Source organism: Carassius gibelio, chromosome B10 (assembly GCF_023724105.1).
Source record: "Carassius gibelio isolate Cgi1373 ecotype wild population from Czech Republic chromosome B10, carGib1.2-hapl.c, whole genome shotgun sequence".
In the NCBI taxonomy this organism is placed as follows: Eukaryota; Metazoa; Chordata; class Actinopteri; order Cypriniformes; family Cyprinidae; genus Carassius; species Carassius gibelio.
Genome location: NC_068405.1, coordinates 20,807,816 through 20,827,920, shown reverse-complemented (window position 1 = coordinate 20,827,920; position 20,105 = coordinate 20,807,816). Strand labels below are relative to the sequence as shown.

General features: G+C 37.3%; 2 protein-coding genes across 2 annotated transcripts; both read left to right on the top strand.

Annotated features, from left to right (window-relative positions):
• Nucleotides 1–533: 533 nt before the first annotated feature.
• Nucleotides 534–5,176, top strand: LOC127966329 (PDZ and LIM domain protein 2). The gene is made up of 9 exons (XM_052567234.1): nt 534–850; nt 961–1,112; nt 1,900–1,957; nt 2,116–2,171; nt 2,243–2,294; nt 2,805–2,881; nt 3,357–3,493; nt 3,586–3,661; nt 3,787–5,176. Exons 1-9 carry the CDS (start codon nt 758–760, stop codon nt 3,953–3,955), a joined length of 870 nt encoding a protein of 289 aa, XP_052423194.1. The 5' UTR covers nt 534–757; the 3' UTR covers nt 3,956–5,176.
• A 128-nt stretch (nt 5,177–5,304) lies between these two features.
• Nucleotides 5,305–19,815, top strand: LOC127966328 (rab11 family-interacting protein 1). Its single transcript, XM_052567233.1, has 5 exons — nt 5,305–5,841; nt 10,960–11,387; nt 12,245–13,298; nt 18,712–18,823; nt 18,952–19,815. The coding sequence occupies exons 1-5, from the start codon at nt 5,492–5,494 to the stop codon at nt 19,156–19,158; spliced, it is 2,151 nt and encodes a 716-aa protein (XP_052423193.1). The 5' UTR covers nt 5,305–5,491; the 3' UTR covers nt 19,159–19,815.
• Nucleotides 19,816–20,105: the final 290 nt, after the last annotated feature.

Below are 20,105 nucleotides of genomic sequence, written 5' to 3'. Positions count from 1 at the left end.
CGCGTCTAAAGGCCTGTTAACACCAGGGATGATAACGATAAAGATATAGTTCTAAAAATCATTCTCAATATTTAAGAATAGCAGAGTCCACACCACAACTATAACGATAAAGGCACAGAGAAACAATATCGTTAGAATTACTTTCAGAACGATTTTTTTCCCATCTGATAATTTCAGAGTAAACAGACAATATTGTTATCTTTATAATTATCGTTCTTGGTGTGAATGGGCCTTAACGCATGTTTACTTAAAAACAGGAGATGGATAACGCTTTGTATGTGAACGACTCTAATATCGTGATAAATATTGACGATAATTAGCCTACATTTTATCCATGTTTTGTCAAATACAGCGAACCTCTGTTTACCTGTCGAACATATTACAAGTGTACATTTAGCTCACTTTATTGACTTATGAATTTGTGTAATTACTGAAAAGTTGTACTACAATGTCGTATATTAAATTTAAAGCATTTTACGAGCACCCCACCTTAATTAGCACCTTTATTTATTTTTATTTTTTTGCGGCTTGATTCTGTTTACCAGAAGGTGTAATCAGCTGAGAACATCATGTGCAGATGTTTAAGGGTGGTGCTGACTCCACACAGAGCCTCCATATCTCTAAGCTACAGAAGAACTTTAAAAATACACCGTAAACACGGCTGACCCCTTCAGTCTTACTGGCACAGGCCAGAGTAAACACAAACCAATTTTGTGGTTCTGAAAGAGCTTTTGAATTGAAAGCCTGTGGCAGACAGATGACATTTCGACTGCATTTGACCGGTCCACCACCATGGGGGTTTCGTATCTGTGGAGGAAGGGACTTCAAGATGACCCTGACGGTCTCAAAGGTGAGTTAAAGATATCTGGGCCGCATTTTCTTATGAACAAAATATGGAATGTGTTAAGATGTCTGTTGTGTGAAGGAGTTGTGAAGACTTAACATAGAGTGTTTTGTCAGGTTCGTGAAGATAGCCGAGCAGGTGATGCTGGGCTGCAGGTGGGGGACGTCATACTGGAGATTAATGGTCAGAATACTGGAGCCATGTTGAATATGGAGGCTAAGAACAAAATTAAGACATCTGAACATCAGCTGTGGCTTCACATTGAAAGGTTGTTAAAAAAATTGACTTTGGCAGAATTGCATGCAGTTTCATAACTAAATGCTACATTCGTTACCATATTAACCATATTAACCATATTAACCATATTACAATATACCATATTAAGGTATATTTCAACCCTAAATTACTCTAAAAAAAAAGACAAGCGGATTTTAATTTCCAGGGGATTGTTTTTTAATGCATAATTTTCACAAGAACATTTTCTCCCAAAACACAAATTACAATAATCTAAAATGACTCTCCCTAATGTAATGCAGAAAATTTTTTTAATGATTTAAAACATTGTACTTAAAAAAAAAAAAAAAAAAAAAAAAAGAATCAATGAGCACTGAGAATAAAGTGAATTTCAATGAAATAATAAAAGCTAATTTCAAAAAACACTGCAGACAAAAATATATTCTATGAAACTTTTGGTAATGTTCCTCTTATAAAAAAATATATATTTATGAATGCTCAAAACATTCAGTTTAAGTGATTTAAAAATATTTTTCCTGGTTATGCAAAATCATTTTGGGAATTTTTCATTTTGAAAGTTCGGTGAACATTCTGAAACGAGTAGTACATTTTTTAAAATTGTTTAATGAATTTCCAAATAAAATAAGCCAAGAAAAGCGTTAAAAATCAATAATGTGTTTGTAAAGACCAGAAAACTTTGAATGAACATTCTATGAAATTTTTATTAAAATATGTATATAATATATTTTAGTTTTTTTGAGGTGAAAAATTGAATGTTTTTACTGCAACCCTGAATAACCTAGTTTCTTATAATCTTACAGACCTGCAAAAAGAGACTTCATACAGTACTGCATTGATCGAAGACTTCCTCTTAATTTGGTTAGTCATTCTCTCAGTTAACTGACCAGCTCTTTGTGAACATATGGTTAATGTTAAATGTTGCTACGGGGAAGGCCCATTCAGCCTGTTTGAATAAAACTAGTGAGAACGATCCTGTTTTGTGTATTGAAACTTCCTGCTGTTCTCGTTCAACCCAGGGGCCCTCAGTCCAGCCAAAACAAACCCTTGAGTCAGGAAAGGGCCAGTCCAAGAGGTAAGTGCACCAGAACCATACTGAGATATCTTGAGACAACATCCCATGTTTCTCATTGTTTATGTGTTCAGAGCCCCACAGGAGAGAAACTACGGTCCAAAGCAGCTGAAGCAACACGATAAGGTGGGGAACATGCAAGCACTTATTTTACATTATAGAAATGGTTTGTACATTTACTTTATTTGCATTGGACAAACCTTAATGTTCAAGTCTTTTAAAGGCTTTGCTGCCATCTTGTGGTCCAGTAAAAAACAACAATAACAAAAAAAACCAAGCCTTATCTGTAGAAATCATTTCTTCCTCTTTTGTTTGATTGGCAGTGTTATTTAACTCTCAATGTATCAACTATATATTATACATATTTTTTTTTAAAGAAATATTTTCCCCCCATTTTCTCTTCATTTTCATTTCAGTGAAAGTTTTTGTAATCTCGCTTGCTGTGTTTTTGTAATTAATATATATATGTATGTATGTATGTATGTATGTATGTATGTATGTATGTATGTATATTTTAAGAATTACTTTTTAATTTGAGCTTATTTAGTTGAGAAATGTTGCCATGGAAACTTATTTCAGTTAATATATATTTTTATTTCCACGTAATCATTTTTTAACCCTGTTTATTGGTTGCAGGAGTCCAGTGCAGGACATAACTCTGCATCTGATTGTATCCAAACAGTGTCATATGAATCGCAGACTACCAAGAAAAAGTAATGCCAATATTGTTTGGAATACTAATATACTACTTACTGCATACTTAACATTATATGCAAACAGTTTAAAGAAAATGCACTTTATAGTGGTTCACATTCTATTTTGTTCTAAATGGTATGATAAAATGTAATTTGAAAGAGCATCTTTACTCCAGTCTTCAATGTCACATGATCCTTCAGAAATCATTCCAAGATCCTGATTTGATTCTGAAGAAACATTTCTGACTATTATGAATGTTATTTTCTGTATTTGTTTCTGCAAGTTTTACATTCACATTAAATATTAATATTTACATTTTTCAGCTTACAAAGAACATCATTTATTTGAAATAGAAATGGTTTGTAACATTATAAATGTTAATTGGTTTAATGCATCTTTGTTAGATTAAATGCATCATTTTTTCCAAGCATAGCTCATGTCATTTTGTCCCCTCCCTGTTGAACTCACATTGCTGTTTGACTCTTTTCTCAGGGTGAGTTTTAATTATCCAGTATGGAGCTACGGACCAGTTGATCCTGAAGAGCTGGCGAGGATCAAGAGGAGACAAGCTCAACCTCAGCAGCCCAGACAGTCCAACACTTTCAGGATACTACAGGAGAGACTAGAACGTGAGCTTGTGTCATTTCACTCCATTTCTTGCATTTAAACCATAATGCATAAGGATGCCTTGTGTAATAAAAACACACACTAATTGTAACAGGAACATCACTGCCATCTGGAGCGGTCCAGAGGAGTCCAAGGTTTCGAACTTGTGAGAGATGTGGTTACATCATTGTGTAAGAACCCTTCAATTGAGCTCAAGAAGGAAAAGTGCTAGCGTTCTGATATTTTGAGTGTTATTTAAGTGCAGTTTATGTCAGGAATGTGTGTTTAGCTCAGTTGTCTGTGTGTCCTGCTGCAGAACTCAGGTGGTGAAGATCAGAGAGCGATGCTACAGACACGTGGAGTGCTATACCTGCAGGGACTGTGGCTTTAGTCTCGTGGAGCGAGGACATTTCTGTGTGGATGAGGAGCTGTACTGTGGGAAACACGCTCAGCAGAGATGCCACACAGCCTTCACTCACCAATGACTCCCTAAAAACACTTGAATACAATGTTTTCAGCTGTTATATTTACTTATTTCATTTCATTTCAGGTTATGTTATTTATTTCTGGTAACAAAAATGTTTGTTTATATTCTAATAATACTGGTTTCAGTTTGAATATTTCATAGACCATGCTCATAATTTTTTACGATGCTGTTTAAATTTTTTTTTTATAGTGGCAAACATATAATCCACTTAAAAATTCTGTCTTATTTTATTCTATGCAACACAAAAGGAGAAATGATCTCTCTAATTAATGAAACTGTTTGGTTACCAATATTCTTTAAAATATCTTCTGCAGAAGAAAGTCATACAGGTTAGGAAAGACTTGAGGGAGAGTGAATGATGACAGGATTTGGATATTTAGCTGAATTATTTCATTATGGCACATGTTCTTAGTCCTCTAGAGGGCACTATTTTCTATTCTATTTCAGGATTGTTTCACTATTGCATTACAATAATGAAATACCTGCAGTGTGACTTTGAGCTGTGGCTGGACAATGAACTTATGCTTTCAATAAATGTCTGGTATCTTTGTGAAAGAGGTCACAACATCAGAATGCATGATAATAAGACAAAAAGAGTGTGGCATTACATGAATAGCAATTCACCTCAGTATCCTGCAGTCTGACCTTATTGTGTTATGTAAAGGAATACAGTAAAGAGAGTTGTTCGAGGGATGTGCTCTGTTGACTTCCACTCCCCATGCAGAACTATGAAGGCCCTGAATGACGGGTTTAAGGAACAATACAAGCATGAAAGAACATGTTCGTTCACGTCACGTTTATTATTACAACCCTACGTGACAATGGAGATTCATTAGTAATGAATGATGGTGACTTTATTTTTACCTGTTGAAAAACAACAGATGAATGTACAATTATGAATTATGAAACAAGCTAAATGTATATATAGCACATTATACAATACAGATTCAAAGCAGCTTCATAGTAATAAACAGAGAAATAAGAGTGTTAATGTTACAAAATTCATAAATGACTTCAATTTTAGCTGTAAATGTTTATTTCAGGGAGTAATGTTTTATTTGCAGATATATTACAGTCTTTCTATTTGGTTAAAACTCGTGTGCAATAAAATAACAACTGTGTGTTCCCTTTTTTGTGAATAATGAGAAGTTGTCACTGCCAGCATGACAGTTCAGTTTTGTAGATCTGTGTCAGAGCTCTACAGTTCTCTAATGTCTCAATTTAGTCATCGGACATTTTAATTATATAAATATATTTATTAAAGCATTTGTTATGCAATGATTGTTTCCAGTTACTGCGTTAATCTTCTGCTACATGTTGCGTCACGCCAGGCCACGCCCACACGCCGTTGCTCATGGATTGTGGGCGTTGCTTTAGAGTGAAGCTCTCACTTGTTGCTTCACTGGGTTAGGTGGAACTTTTCCAGAGAAACATTAACTAACATTTGACGCTTTGAAAGTTTTCGCTGGACAGGCAACACGCGCGTCCTGCTGACTTTTCAGTCCCGACTGAAACGAGTTGGGTTGTCACAGAAATGTCTCTAGCAGTGCAAAGCCAGCAGTGGTTTCCCACCAGCGTCCAGGTAACGGTGCTCCAGGCGAGGGGTTTGCGGAGCAAAGGGAAGAATGGCACCAACGACGCCTACGCCATCATGCAGGTGGCCAAGGATAAGTTCTCCACCTCGGTGCAGGAGAAGAGCGTCGCCCCGGTGTGGAAAGAGGAGGCCGCGTTCGACCTGCCGCTGTTTCACCCCAGTAACGCGGAGCGCTGCACCCTACAGGTGTGTGTGATGCACCGGGCTCTGATGGGACCCGATAAAATGCTCGGACAGGCGACCATCAACCTCCTGGAACTCCAAGACAATAAATCCCGTGATAAAACTGAGTGAGTGAACGTAATATTTGATATAAACAATAAATCTATATCTACAAAAATGATTTCTGGTCCTCATAAACTGTATATATACTATATATTATACTAATTTTTACTTATATTTTAATATATTTGGCAAAACATAAAGGCCTTTCTCAAGTGCATCTGACTTTTCTCGGCTAACGTTACTTATTAGTGTTCGGACACTTCCACAAGGATGCTTCTGTGCTGACTTATGAGCAGAGCTTTGAATGTTCTTGGACTTCTTGGACCTGGTCACGGTAGATAGAAAGAAACGGGGTGTAACCCCAACCAGAGACGTCACAGACCTCCACAAATGACTGAGAATCCAGTCTTTTTATGTTGACAGAAGACGGTTTCTTTAGGAGATTCCTAAATGGAAGCGTAATTTAATGATATTCCATTAGCATTCATTTGGAATGTTTGATAAAGGTCAGTGCAAATCTGTTTGGCTGGATCAGGTGGTTATTCCATCTCTCTGTAATACAAGGCCACTCGGCGTACATTATGGACAGACTTCATGAATAAATTAGTTTAGCTCTAGACATCATTGTAACATCAGTCACGGCAAGCAAAGGTTCGGACTGACATTTACGGAGCAGCACACAAATCTATCACAGCGTTCTGAGCTGATGTTTCTGTACCTGTTCTCTGAATGACTTTCATTGTTTTCTTGTAAAGTCTCAAAGCCTTTGATTAGAACCTGCCTGGTCATTTTCATTAAGAGGCCTAACTCAATCTCAAGAACAAAGGCAGCCAGTGCTCGTCTGGCCTTCTGCCGAATAGTTATTTTGCTCTATAATTTCAGCTGATGTTTGAGTCAGAATGAAAGCTGTTTTTTAATTAACTAGGCCACTAGAGGGTCAGGCCTGAGACATTTCCTGTTGTCAAAGGATAGAGCTTATTATGTCATATCTTCTTGTGTACTCACACTGACTGCTGTTGCTTCAGGTCAGAGGAACCGGAAACTCACTGAGGTCTCTCTGAGTAAGCCGACTCTCATGAAACTGGACCTCTGCGTTTCTTGTTAACCGATCTGCAGTTCTGATGGTGATTCTGAAGTTTGATCTCTCAGGGGTTGTGTGTACGACTGACAGTATTGTGGTTGACATCAGCAGGGTGTTATCGCTGGAAAATATCGATTTATTTTGATGCCACTTTTTTATGTTCCAGTCTGCTGTTCCCCGAACTAATTCCAGTTTTTTTTTAATATAATTTATTTAAAAAGAAAGAGTATTACTTTTTAAAATTTGTAATTAATAACCCTTAGTGTTACACTGCTGTTTCCTGTTCAAAAGTTAACGGTCACAGTATGATTTTTTAAAATTAATTAATCATTAAATTAATCAAAAATGACAGAAAAGTATTATGAAACATTTCACTATTCATCCAACATTGATAATAATAATTATTTATTGAGCAGTAGATCATCATATTAGAATGATTTCTGAAGGACCACGTGACACTGAAGACTGGAGTAATGATGCTGACAATTCAGCTTTTCAATAACAGGAATAAATTAATTTTAAAGTATATTTAAATAGAAAACAGTATTTCAAAATATTGATGTTTTTACTGTATTTTTAATCAAATAAATGCAGTCTTGTTGCACATAAGACATAAAAAAGATCTCAGTCTCTTGAATCAATCTTTTCTTGTGTATTATAACAACCCCCAGAATCTGAAAGTTAAATTTTGTCATGTAATTCACACCCTTTGTCCACATTTGTTCGCCCACTCAAATTTCCTCTTTTATATTGTGCAGCCATTTAAATGGAACAGTATGTTAGAGAAGGTTAGACATCTAACATCCCTTTTCTGGCGTCTGATTGTTCTGTTTGTGCCACAGTTCTCTCTCAGGCTTTGACATACGTCACACGCACGGCCTGATAACTCATTTTCTGTTAGTATGGCATAAAGTCAAGGCTTGTCAACTGCTTCAGACTTCAAAGTCAAGAAAACACTTGGGTTTTCTCTCTCTGAAATATGCTAAATGCCTCATGCTAATACAGACGGCATCCTCCGTTTCTTTCTGCATGACCTTGTGCGCTGACACTTTATACACCGTAACTCTCCTGATTCGAGGCAGAATGGGAGCACGTCACCTGTCTGCTCCCACTGTCACCCAACAAAGTTTAGTTTGTGGTTTGCAGGCGGTTTTCTTAATGCAAAACTTGTAATATTACAAGGAGAAAAAGTTAAATTCAATGTATTTTACCTGCAGAAATAATTCCATCATTTTAATATCAAAAACAAATATTTTGCCAGTTGGAAATATCAAGAAAAACCCATGTTATGTCCCTCATGTCCAATCATCTGAGCTTCATGCATAAGTTATTTGAATATTTTACAACAAGTAAAGTGAAACTCTATATAGTTGAGCTTAGGGAAGGTTTGTGCGCTGCTGCATGTGATAAAACAGTCGTGTCACATAACGCTCTTATCAGTGCGCTGGCACATGCAGGAAGTCAAGCTGCTGAGAGACACTGGAACAATGAAACCTCCAGTGCTGATTCGTCTGATGCTGCCTTCACTTCCTGTCGGGGGGCACAGCTGTTATTGAGGATTTTAACGGGGGGAGACCGATGAGTTTGTCAAGAACTTTGTTTATTAAAGTCTTTTATCATCTTACCCAACACTTTTCAAAAATAGGCCCTATTTCCAAGAGAAGTAATTTCTCCCTCCTTCAACAAATGGTCAATGAATAGAGGCATTTAAACACAATATTGTGACTGTCGATCATATAAACAATCAATTATATTCTGTGTCACTTCTTTCAGTTTCTGGTAGGTACGTATTATCATTAGGGAAAATTAAAACTAAAACCATAAAAAAAAAAAGAAAAAGAATTTTCATAAACATTAATTGAAATAAATGAACATATAAAAACTTGAATTTATTTTAATTCAACTAATTGCCAGGGCAGCATTTTATGTGTTTATTAAGTTTATGTACAAAAATAAACTATATAGAGATATTTGAAAAAAAAGAAACACAAAAAATAACAAACATTTACTAAAATTTCAAGGAAAACCGAAAATATAAAAAAGTTGCCATTAATATACAAAAACTTTATATAGCAGCATATCAACCGGTATATCACAGTGTATCTTAATTTTAAGTGAATTTCATCATGCTGTAACATCAAATGTTAAGACTTAATGATTGTTAATGATTGCATGATTTGAATTAATCAAGAAGTTGTACTACATACCAAAAATCATTTGGGGGGGGGGGGTGCAGACTTTTAACCAAAAAAAAAAAAAAAAAAAAAAAAATTAAATGATTTTTATTTGAGGTTAATATTTTGTATATACAGTAGCTTTTCAAGCTTGTCTAAAAGGTCTGAGCTCATCTCAAAGCAGACAACACCCTTTTGCAACTTCCCTCCTGTGACCAGAACTCTAATGTAACTTCAGTGCAGTGACATCACGGCAGAAGCTGCTTGTGTTTGCATCAGTGCATTTCTGAGGCTCCGAACATGTCGAGTCAAATGAACACCTCCCATATGTGCAAAGCCATTTCTCTTGTCATTGTGTAATTGGCGTTAAGGAAATGTGGTTAAACAGCTTTTATTGTTTAAGCCCATAATTGTGATCGCTTATGGTTCACTCCTTCCAGGATTTGATTTAGCAACTTTCTGGTTACCAGCCCTTTAACCACTTCTATTTTACGCCCTGAAATTCCTGTTTTACACCCTGATTGCAGTTATTCAGACTTGTAGTTTAATGGTTAGTAAAGTCCGAAAACTCTACCATGTCAAACTGTAGATCGTTGGTATGTAATTGTTAAAAATTATGCTGTGATTCAGAAATGTGCTCATGCGGCATATTAAAACCATTAGCCACTATTTTTTTTTTTTTTGTTAATGTAATGCAAATCAGTTTGTAAAGACTTGATGGATGTACTACAGTAGGTTTTTTTTTTATCCTTGTTTCACTTCTGCTTAGCAATATTAGCGGCCTATATTATGATTATGAGAGAAAAACAACAACTTTTAAAGCCACTTAAGAGAAAATAAATATTACGGACAGAAATGAGTTGCTTTTAATTGTACTGTTTATCCCAGCTAGCTAGTTTGTTATTCTCTGACGTAGATATGAAAAAAATCTTATTGAGGCATAATCCCAGAGTGTGTTGCTATATTTAGCTTCAGACTCATCGCAGTATTATTTAGCAGATAGCCACAAAGTCATGTCAACACATGCCCATCATGTGATTTTCTCCGTAGCATTAGAATTGCATTACTCACTGTGTCCAGTGCTCTTACTGTCGTCATAAACACTAAAGTAGCAGCTGCTGTTGAAGAGGCTGCTTGAGAAACAAGATGGTTACTGACTGTATTCAGAACTCTGGAGATGTCAAGCTTCACCAGTTCCCTGTTGACTTTTTTTTAAGGTTTTAGTAAATGTAAATTTTTTCCTGACCCTAATCTGCCAATGCGTGTCCATTTTGTGGCTTTCTCAAAATTGCTTTTCTAAGCCACCCACTCCACTCTCGCAGCCATACGCTAGTTTCCATGAAACGAGTTCTTTGTGCAGTTACCGCACCCTTGTGTCCTCATGTTATTCCTCTGTTTTTATGGATCTAAGTTGGTTGTTAACATAGACATGTTAGCTCACCAGCCTAGACATTTCCTGCAAAACAACATGATGCATCTCTCTTTGTAGCTAAGAAACAGATTGCTCAAGGCTATAAGTTGTATTTTGGACTTTTTAGATTGATAGACCCATTTTAATTTGAGACTTTCTACACAGTAGATGTTAATTTTAGACCCTGAAGTCTTTATCCACTAGTATCCTTGAGTTACGACAACACAGTGTCTCAGTCTGTGAACCTGATGTGCTGTTCTGGTTTATAGATCTTGAGGAATGTCAACAATCACGCGAAGCTATAAACTCGGACTTTGTGATTCCATAGCTTTGACTGCAGTTTTTTTTTGCAGTTCTGACCAATTTGTAGCACAAACATAATCTCATACTGTATATTCCATGTCATGTTTTGCTTCTAGCTTTTTTTTTTTTTTTTTTTTTTTTTTGATAAGGGAGGTGCTTTGGGAAATGAAAAATGCTTGAAACGAAACATCCTGTGCTATTTGTGTTCATACAGATGGTTCAAATTGATGGGTAAGACGGGGAAGGCTGATAAAGAGAGGGGTGAGGTGCTCCTAGACATTCAGTTCATGAAGAACAACATGACGGCCAGCATGTATGACCTCTCTGGGCCGGACAAGTCACGCTCACGGCTTGGCAAGATCAAGGATAAGCTGAAAGGGAAAAAGAAAGATGGCATGTCGGATTCTGCTTCAGCCATTGTGCCTTCAGTCGGCCGGGTACTGACTGACAGTGAGGGAGAAGAAGAACCTGGTGCCACATCCGGAGCCAAAAAGAAGAATAAACTCAAGTCCCTATTCGCACCCAAGCCTGGTTTGCACCGTAACCTTTCCCAGTCCATGTCCACACTTGGCACGCTGCCTGAAAAAGACTCGGCCATCAGTCTGAGCAGATCGTCTGGCCTGAATATAGAGTCTCCTGAAGGTACATGTGACACTATTTGTTGTCATATTTTCAATATTAGGGATGGATGATGTCCGCTACCACATTGTTCCTGCAGGTGCTAGCAACACCAAAGTCCTAGGTTTGATATTCAGGGAAATCATACACTAATAAATATTAGTTCATGCCAAATGCCATGTAAATACTGATATCTTCCGATATAATTATACTGGTTTAGTCTGATTTGGCTAAGATTTAAATATTTATTTATTGAAAAGTTAAAACAGTAAAATTTTGCCCATGATGACATTAAAGATTATAAATTGATAACTTATTAATTTGATTATTATTATAAATTATAATCAATTATCATTTATTTTAGTTTTATGGTTTTTAAAGATTCGTTTTAAGTAGGGTTACTACAGTAAAGTAAAACCAGATAAAATCATTTTTATTTGAAGTAAAAAAAAAAAAAGTGTATAAATGTTATTTTATTTTTTTATTAACTTGACTGAAATAAATATATATATATATATATATATATATATATATAAAAAAAACTGTATATACTTAAAAAAAATAAGAAAAATGACAAGGAATTGTTTAACAAAACAAAAATTATTAAATTGGCAAATTAGAAAAAAAAAATATTGATGAAAAACGGATGTTAAGTTAGTGTTAGATGATGACGAAGGTAGTCTAAATGTGAAAATATGGAAAATGAGCATTATAAATGACTGATAAATTACCAAAAAATGACTCTAATCTCCAGTATAATAAATACGGATAACAGTAGAGTCTGCTAAAATTGATAAATTGGTTCAAATTTTCAATAGCCCATAGTAATATTGTGATTGTTTTTCTCTTTTTTTTTTATTTTTATTTTTTTATCTTCAAAGGCAAAAAGAAGTTCAACTTTCTGAAGCACAAGCGAACAGGAAGCTCTGACAGCAAGGTTTCCCAGGGTACTGGGTCTCTTGGACTGGGCATAGCACAGAGCAACACGTGCATCAATGGCAATCACGTCTACACAGAAAATCCAGAGACCAGAGGATCCAGGGCTGGTTCCACCTTCAGCCTGAACAGCTCAGGCCACGGATCCATGGAGGACCTGCGCAGAGGTCATGACAGGAAAACCTCCAGCACCTCAATGGACTCCTCGGACCAACCTCAAGAGAATGCAGTGGAAGAGATGCACAGAAGACAGGTGGAGGAAAGAAGACCGGCTAAAGAGGAAGAGAGGAAACCGGAAGAGGAGAGGAAAAGTATTGAGAGAGAGGAGGAAAGAAAGAGGATAGAGATAGAAAAGGAAAGGAAATTGATGGAAAGGGAGGAAGAGAAGAGGAAGCTAGAGAAACAGAAAGAAGATAAACGGAGGAGAATTGAGGAAGAGGAGAGAATGAGACTTGAGAATGAGAAGTTGCAGAAAGAAAAAGAGACAAGAAAATTGGAGATGGTCAGAAGACATGCTGAAGAAGAGGAGAAACAACAGAAGGAAAAAGAAAAGATGGAAGCAGAGAAGAGCAAAAAAAGAAAAGAGGAAGAAGAGAGAAGACTGTCAGAGGAGAGGAAAAGTAAAGAGCAAGAAAGGGTGCGACAGGAAAAAGAAAAGTTGGAGCTTGCGAACAAGAGAATAGAGGAGCAGGTGAGAAGAAGGGCTGAGGAAGAGGAGGAGAAGAGGAAGCTGAAAGACAAAGAAGACCAGGAGAGAATCAGGCAGGAGAAAGAAGAAATGGAAAGACAGAAGAAAGAGAAAGAACAGCAGCCCAAGGTCAAACCCAGGAGTGCTCGACTGAATATGAGTAAAAAAGCATCAGACCAGATCCTGTTCACCAGTCCCTTTGAAGACCCCCTCTCATTCGACGAGAGCTCCACCAATCCCTTCGAACAGCCCACCGTTTCTCAACCTGAAGTCCTAAGTCAGTCCACCAAAGTCTCTGCAGTCAAGCCAAGGTCAGTGTCTTACCTGAAAACACAGAAGTTTGTTTTTAAATTACATCCATTTGGATTATGAAACACAAACCATTTTTATGTAAATTGTTAGTGAAACCAGCTGTTGGCTAAGAATAAAAAATATCTTTGTGTTACATGATGAATTAGGCCCAAAAACACAACAAGACAACTTAATTATCTGTTCTTAATGAAAGCTAAATACTGTCTGAGCTGTTAGAAATCAGCCACTCAGAACATCTTTGATATTTAATATGCATCTACGAGGGGCACATTTTGGACCAAGGGAATGTCACTGTGGGCGGGGACAATTTTCATGAAAAGTTCCATTTATAATTTTAACAAGCAACCGTGACCAGTCAGTTGAATACATTTATGGCACTTTTCACTACACAGTACCAGCTTGACTCGACTCGTCTTCGTTTGGTTTTCCACTGTGTAAAAGTTGTACCTGTACCTGCTTCCAGGTACTTTTTTTCGTATCACCTTCGGCGAGGTTCTGCGGGAGCTGAGGCGATACTAAAATGTGACGTGAAAACACGGCATACTGCTGATTGGTCAGAGAGAATCATCACTATCCACTGCGTCACCATTGCATGCGCCAGACGGAGTATCCTGAATAACCCCGCCATTTTTAAATGGTTTTGCTGCCCTCAGCCTCTCCTGAAACAACGTTTGTCTTCTTGCTGTGAGAAACAGCCACATCCCTAGGATCAGAAACAGAATACACTCTATTTTCTCCATTTCCTGTGTTTCATGTAGAAGATTATTACATTGCAGTTACCTGCGGCGTCGCTATGATGACCAGGTACTATTGTGGAGGTACTATCTGCAATGGAAAATGGAGCGAAAAGCGAGTCGAGTCGAGTCGAGTTGAGTTGACCTGGCACTGGTAATGGAAAAGTGCCATTAGCTTTTGCTTACTAATCAGAACCAAAAGGAAGCACTCCTTTCAGATGAAGTTTGTGTTTTGACAGTATCTCTAAGAACTCTTAACGTTCTTCAGAACTCATAACTTTTATCATTTCACAGAGCTTTTTCAAATCATTCTCCTATCGTCTGCTATTTTCCTAATTCTGCTGGAAGGCAAATCCATAACCCATCATCACAGCTTGAATATTAAAGGCATGATAGTGTCTCTCAGTGTTTCTGTAGTATGCTTAGAGTAACTCGATTTCAGTGTGGTAGGGCCCATAACACCACACTATCGTGATTAACACAGTCATGTAAGAGCATATGGCACTATTACTAAATATGCAGGTGTGTATGTGTGTGTGTGTGTTGGTATGAGTGCGTGTCTGTACAAGTCCAAAAAAACATCTGGCATGCAACACAGTTCTTTCGAAACTATTTCAAGGACTCAAAGGAAGGAAAATCCTCATTAACATTTTGTTTTTCTCATATTTTCTGAAGATGATTATCATGCCGAATAAAATGAGTAACCCTTAACCAAATTAAATACCCAAACCTGAATAAAGAGTCTTTCTTACCATGATCTTATCTGTTTATTTCTGCTGAGATGCATTAATGCTGACAGTTATTTTTAAGGTCTCCAACTCTCATTATGTTAGCTCTCGTGTGGTACTTGATTGAGGTCTAACCAAGGGGAAGCTGGAGAAATCTGTTTCTCTGGAAAACAGCTGATCAAGCGGTTCCTTTTCACTTACTCATGCACTTGAGGGCTTCATGAAACAGTTCTGGAATGTAAAGAGACTGCAGAGCAAATAGCATGATTTGAGGGTGGCTCTTTAAATCTAAACCAGCCATCTTCAAGTCTACAGTTAAAGTAAGGAAGTTTTGTGTAAATTTCTCTCAGAAATCTTTATTGGTCAAATGTAATGTCCATAAACTTATTCCAAAAAGGTTTGGAATTACATGACGATGAGTAAATGGTGTCATAATTGCAATTTTGATGTTAACTATCCATTAAAAAAGTTTATGTATATTGATAACATTTGTTCAATAAAATGAGAGTAAATAGGTTCAGATTTAAAGACTTAAAAGTGCCCTTTCAAGTGGTTTTCATGGTTGTTGACCAGAGCTAAGTTGCTTTAACTTGTTTGCCAATGCATTTCGATATTTAGCAGATGTGTTTGACCAAGTTTAATGTTCCCTTTCATTATCCTTCATTATCCTCAGTTCTTCTGTTTCTGGAATCTTCTTTTCAAAAGCATCTGTGTCAAACAGCAACGCATTCTTGTCTCGGAGACACTGAAGAAAGGTCAGAGAAGAAACGATGTGCCCTAATGCCTCCCAAGAAAAAGACGCAGAAGGGAAAACCAGATGTCCCTCCAAAAGCACCAGCGATACCTGAATCCACACAAGCTTTTCCATCTAGAACAGCCGAAGATGATGGAGACTCTGATTCCTGCTGTTTAGAAATGCCCCTTTACCACCAAAGAACAAGCAAGAAGTTCAAAAGACACATGCAGCCTAAACTACAACTCATTTTCATACTGGTGAATGGAGAACTACTAGCTTCCAGGAAATAGACCAGACTAACAAAGTGTGCCCGGTTTTACAAGATGAGTCAAGGACCTCTGATGCAACCATTTTTGGGAACACTAGTTTATCGCTTCTTATCCAGGGTCATCCCAGTAACAGACAAGAAACCAACCCTTTTATATGTACCCAGGTCAAAACAACTAAACACAACAAGGATCCAGCTCCAAAGACTTCATTACAGTCAGAATCTTGCAAGACATCTTCATCTAAAACTGAAACAAGCAACCAAGCTGAACATGAAACCAATGATGCCTCATACTCTTGCACTGATATTGAGCATCGCGTTAGTTCAGTCAGGTCACATTAGTCACCCTTGCATCAGCTGACAGTCAGCTGTTCCTGACGTGTACCAATCCAGTCTTGACACCTATCACCTGCGGTCTATTTAAATTCCCATTCTCCAGCGTCTCTTCCATCGCATTGCTGCTTGCAATTAACTCCCTCCTCCAACCCCAACTCCACCAACTGATCCAGTAATCCGATCTTACTTTGTTCTTTCTTTACAGTGTCTTCATTGGAAGCAGTCGCTCAAATTTTGTTTACAACTCACGTAATTGTGAATTGTAATTATATATATGCTTATGGTTCTGTTCTGTACCCCAGTGGGGTTTGTCTTGCTGCTCTCCCCGTTCTGTCCAAGCATGGCTGCATGGACAAGCTTGTGGAGTGTTGCCCAGAACATAATCATACCGCCAAAACTAACTGTATGCAATTATAATCGTAATAAATGTACGTAATAAATGTACTTGATGGGAGTGGTCCTGATTGAACAAATAGTTGAGTCGACTGACAAGCTTGATTATCTTCCTGCAGATGAAGAGCCTTTTACCGACCCGAGCACTCTGAAGCCCTTTTCTAAAGAGAAAATAAACTCAAGGATTTACCAGAAAACCCACAGTCTTTTGGAGAAGACATACCTTTTGGAGAAGACATACCTTGAACGTCTGATCCAGTACTTGGAAAGTATTTCCACAATGTGAATGATCCCGAGAATGCTGAAAATGTCTTGTTTGAGAGTGGCATTTCCGAAATGAAGAGTCGGGCCCCATTACCTCCTGCCAAATCAGCATCCAGCCAGCAACCATAAGCTGCACTGAACTCAACCAGTCAACCCAGCATACAAAATCAATACAAGTCATTAACTAACTGTTAATAGTAGCAAGTCAACTTCATATTTTACCCAATCCCTGGTGTATTCCTTTTCAACCTACAGTCAAGCTATTGCTCGTTTGAAACTGGAAGCAGGTCATGGGTCAGAGCGCCGGTCTCTCCCACAAGCCAGAGTGTCACCCAATGGTGTTCAGCCCATTGCTGGGCAGAAAAATGTGAGTGACAGCTTGAGAACAGGTGATCCTGCCTTCAAAGCCTGCAGGTGAGGCCATGCATAGAACTTGTAGAGACCCTTAGAAGTAGCAGCAGATGTTTATGGTAGTTTCCCGTTAGCCATCCTGTGGTATTTCTTGAAATATTTTAAAGGTTTTAAATAATCTTTGTTGCTGTATCTATTCTCCAAATGTCTCCCTGTTTACCAGTTCTACTAAAAGGCAAATCCATGACCTGTATTCACAGCTTAAATAATAAATTCAAGGTTGTGTTTCTGTAGTATGCTAAATCCCAAAGTTTCCTTTAGACACGGAAGGTGTAATGTTGAGTCCATTAGATAGCACTGCGAATATTTCAAACTCGTTCATCCGTGGTTGAGTACATGTATAGCACTCTTCCACTGCATGGTACAGCATGGTTTGGCTTGGTATGGTTCACTTTTGTTTTTTTTCCACTGGGTAGAGTGGAAACTTTTTTTATTACCACCTCAGTTGTGGTTACAAGTAAACCATAGCATTACCAAATCGTGGCATGTAAACTCTGCTAATCACTGGTTGGCTGGAGAGAATCGTCACTTGCTGCGTCACTTAACTTGCGACACAAACACAAAAGAACCACTAGATTTAAATCAGCACAGCCAGCGAAGGATCAGTGAGAATGTCCTGCAGAGTTTGGCTTCAACTTGACCCAACACACTATTTCTCAAAAGCATTATAGTCCAAAGTAAATTTCTAAAAACATTTACTTTTGGGAAACACGAGCATGCAAGTTTCTAGCAAAATTTGACACCTTAATTATGTTTTTTTTTTTTATATTCGGGTTGGGAGGTAAACTGCAGAAAGGATTGGCCTTGTCTGAACTGTTGCTTACTGCTTATGAGATAATTACCCACAGAACCTTTTGCTTGGTCTTAAATTTGTCTTTTGTTTAGACCAACTGCATTGTATTCTTTGCACTTTAGGTAAGGAACATAAAAGTCTTAATATGTTATGATTATTTCCCAAAAGGTAGGGAGGCATAAGTTACAATTGTTTCTGTGCCACAACAGCTTGTGATCACCAGTTCATATAACTTATTGCTTGACTGCAAGGTGTGAATATATATTTACATTACACTCTGGACCCTAGATTACTCATTTTTGGGACTTTCATGTGACATTCCAAATAACTGGCCTTTCTGAAGAACATGGTTTGCAATTGTTTAAACTTTGTCTTTTCTGAGTTTCAGATCATATGGTTGGGATGCTTAATTACACAGTGTGAACTTTTTAATTTTTCCATTAATTCTAAATTCTACAGTTTTCCGATAATTGAAAACCACAGATAAGAACACTTTAATCTCTGAAAATAAAGGCATATATTTTCACATTTAACAGTTCCTCCATGTTCTTTGAAGTTCAAAAATTCAGGGCAATGTGTATTCGTCATCCTTTCTCATTTTTTTTTTTTTTTTTTTTTTTTTTACAAAGCATTATATCAAAATTATGCATTAATGTCTTCTGGCGGAGTTCTGCGATTGACTGCTTTGTATTCCACCCCTGCAAACTCAGATCTGCCTGTAAGACTTACAGCTCTCTATTTCTTTTCAGGCCCCATGCAGTGAAACCCCTGAACACCACGGACAAGCAGCCAGACCTCAGAGAGACCCAAGACGCTTCCAGATCTGCTAAAATTACAGATGACATGCAAGTTAAGATAAAGGTAGCATTTTCTTTTCTCTCTTCTACTATTGTGTAGCCATTTACCATGCATTGAATAGAAATATGACTGTCTAAGATGTTCTCAGCTGACTTGTAATCATGCTATTTGTGTTCAACTGTATCTTTCAGGCCCCAGAGGCTAAGGGGATGGGACTGTTCTCCCAGCTAACCCATGAGGAAATCATCAACTTGTTGGAAAAGCAGAAGCAGCAGCTTTCTCAGAAGGATGCTAAGATTGGGGAACTGGAGCAGTATATAGATAATCTTCTGGTCCGTGTCATGGAGGTGAACCCCAACATCTTAATGTCCTTGAGCATGATGAAGAAGTCCGTTTGAGCACTTTTGTAGCAGAGTTTTGTATTTAATGTGCACTGTTTTCACAAATATGGGGTGAATATCAGTACACGGTTGTGGGTAAGTCACAGAGATTTTCACTATATCCAGTAAGCAGTAACTGCAGACACCAGTGAGCCGAAGATCAGGGTGTAGACATGACATCTTGGGCTGAATGGTGACAAAATGAATGTTTGTTATATGACTTACTTCAGATCCACCTAACCATGTGACTGGTTTATTCTTGGACATGTTAAAATAAATCATATGTTAAGTATTTTCTCCAAGTATTTTTCCTCCATTTGAATTGCTAATATTCTTTGATTAGTATCATTTAAATATCATCTTTCAAAGCATTCAATGGATGTAACCTATATGTTTAATAAGTAGTAGCACGAAATAGTGCTACATATATTCTTGAAAAATGTTTTATATAAATAAATTAAAAAAACTGTATGATATTTTGTAGACGGATATTTGTATTGATGCGGCGTTTTCCTTTCAGTGAAGCACTTTAAAAGAATCAGTTCATCTGTAAATAATGAACATGTGATCATTTGTACTTTATGCCTTTTGTCATGTATGCTGACAGCTTTATTATTCTCTGCTTTTGAAATAAAGAATGTCACAGGCGTGGCTTTGTAAAGGGCTGCATCACAAGTTTGTGTCTGTGCATTTTTAAGAATACAGGTAAAGCTGAAAAAATAAAAAACAATTGAGAGAATGTCAGATGCCGTAATGGCCCATAACAAATATCTTCACGGGACTCCTGACGGTGTTCATATGCGGCAGTCCCTGTGGGATTTCAAAACACTGAAATTGACCATAGTATCAATAATTTCTTATAACTTTGTGGTTATAAGCTTCGCTGTCATTTAAAATAAACATATAAAAAAATGTTTCACTGTTTAAGTGCAATCCCATATTAATTTATTTGGCTAGAATGCACT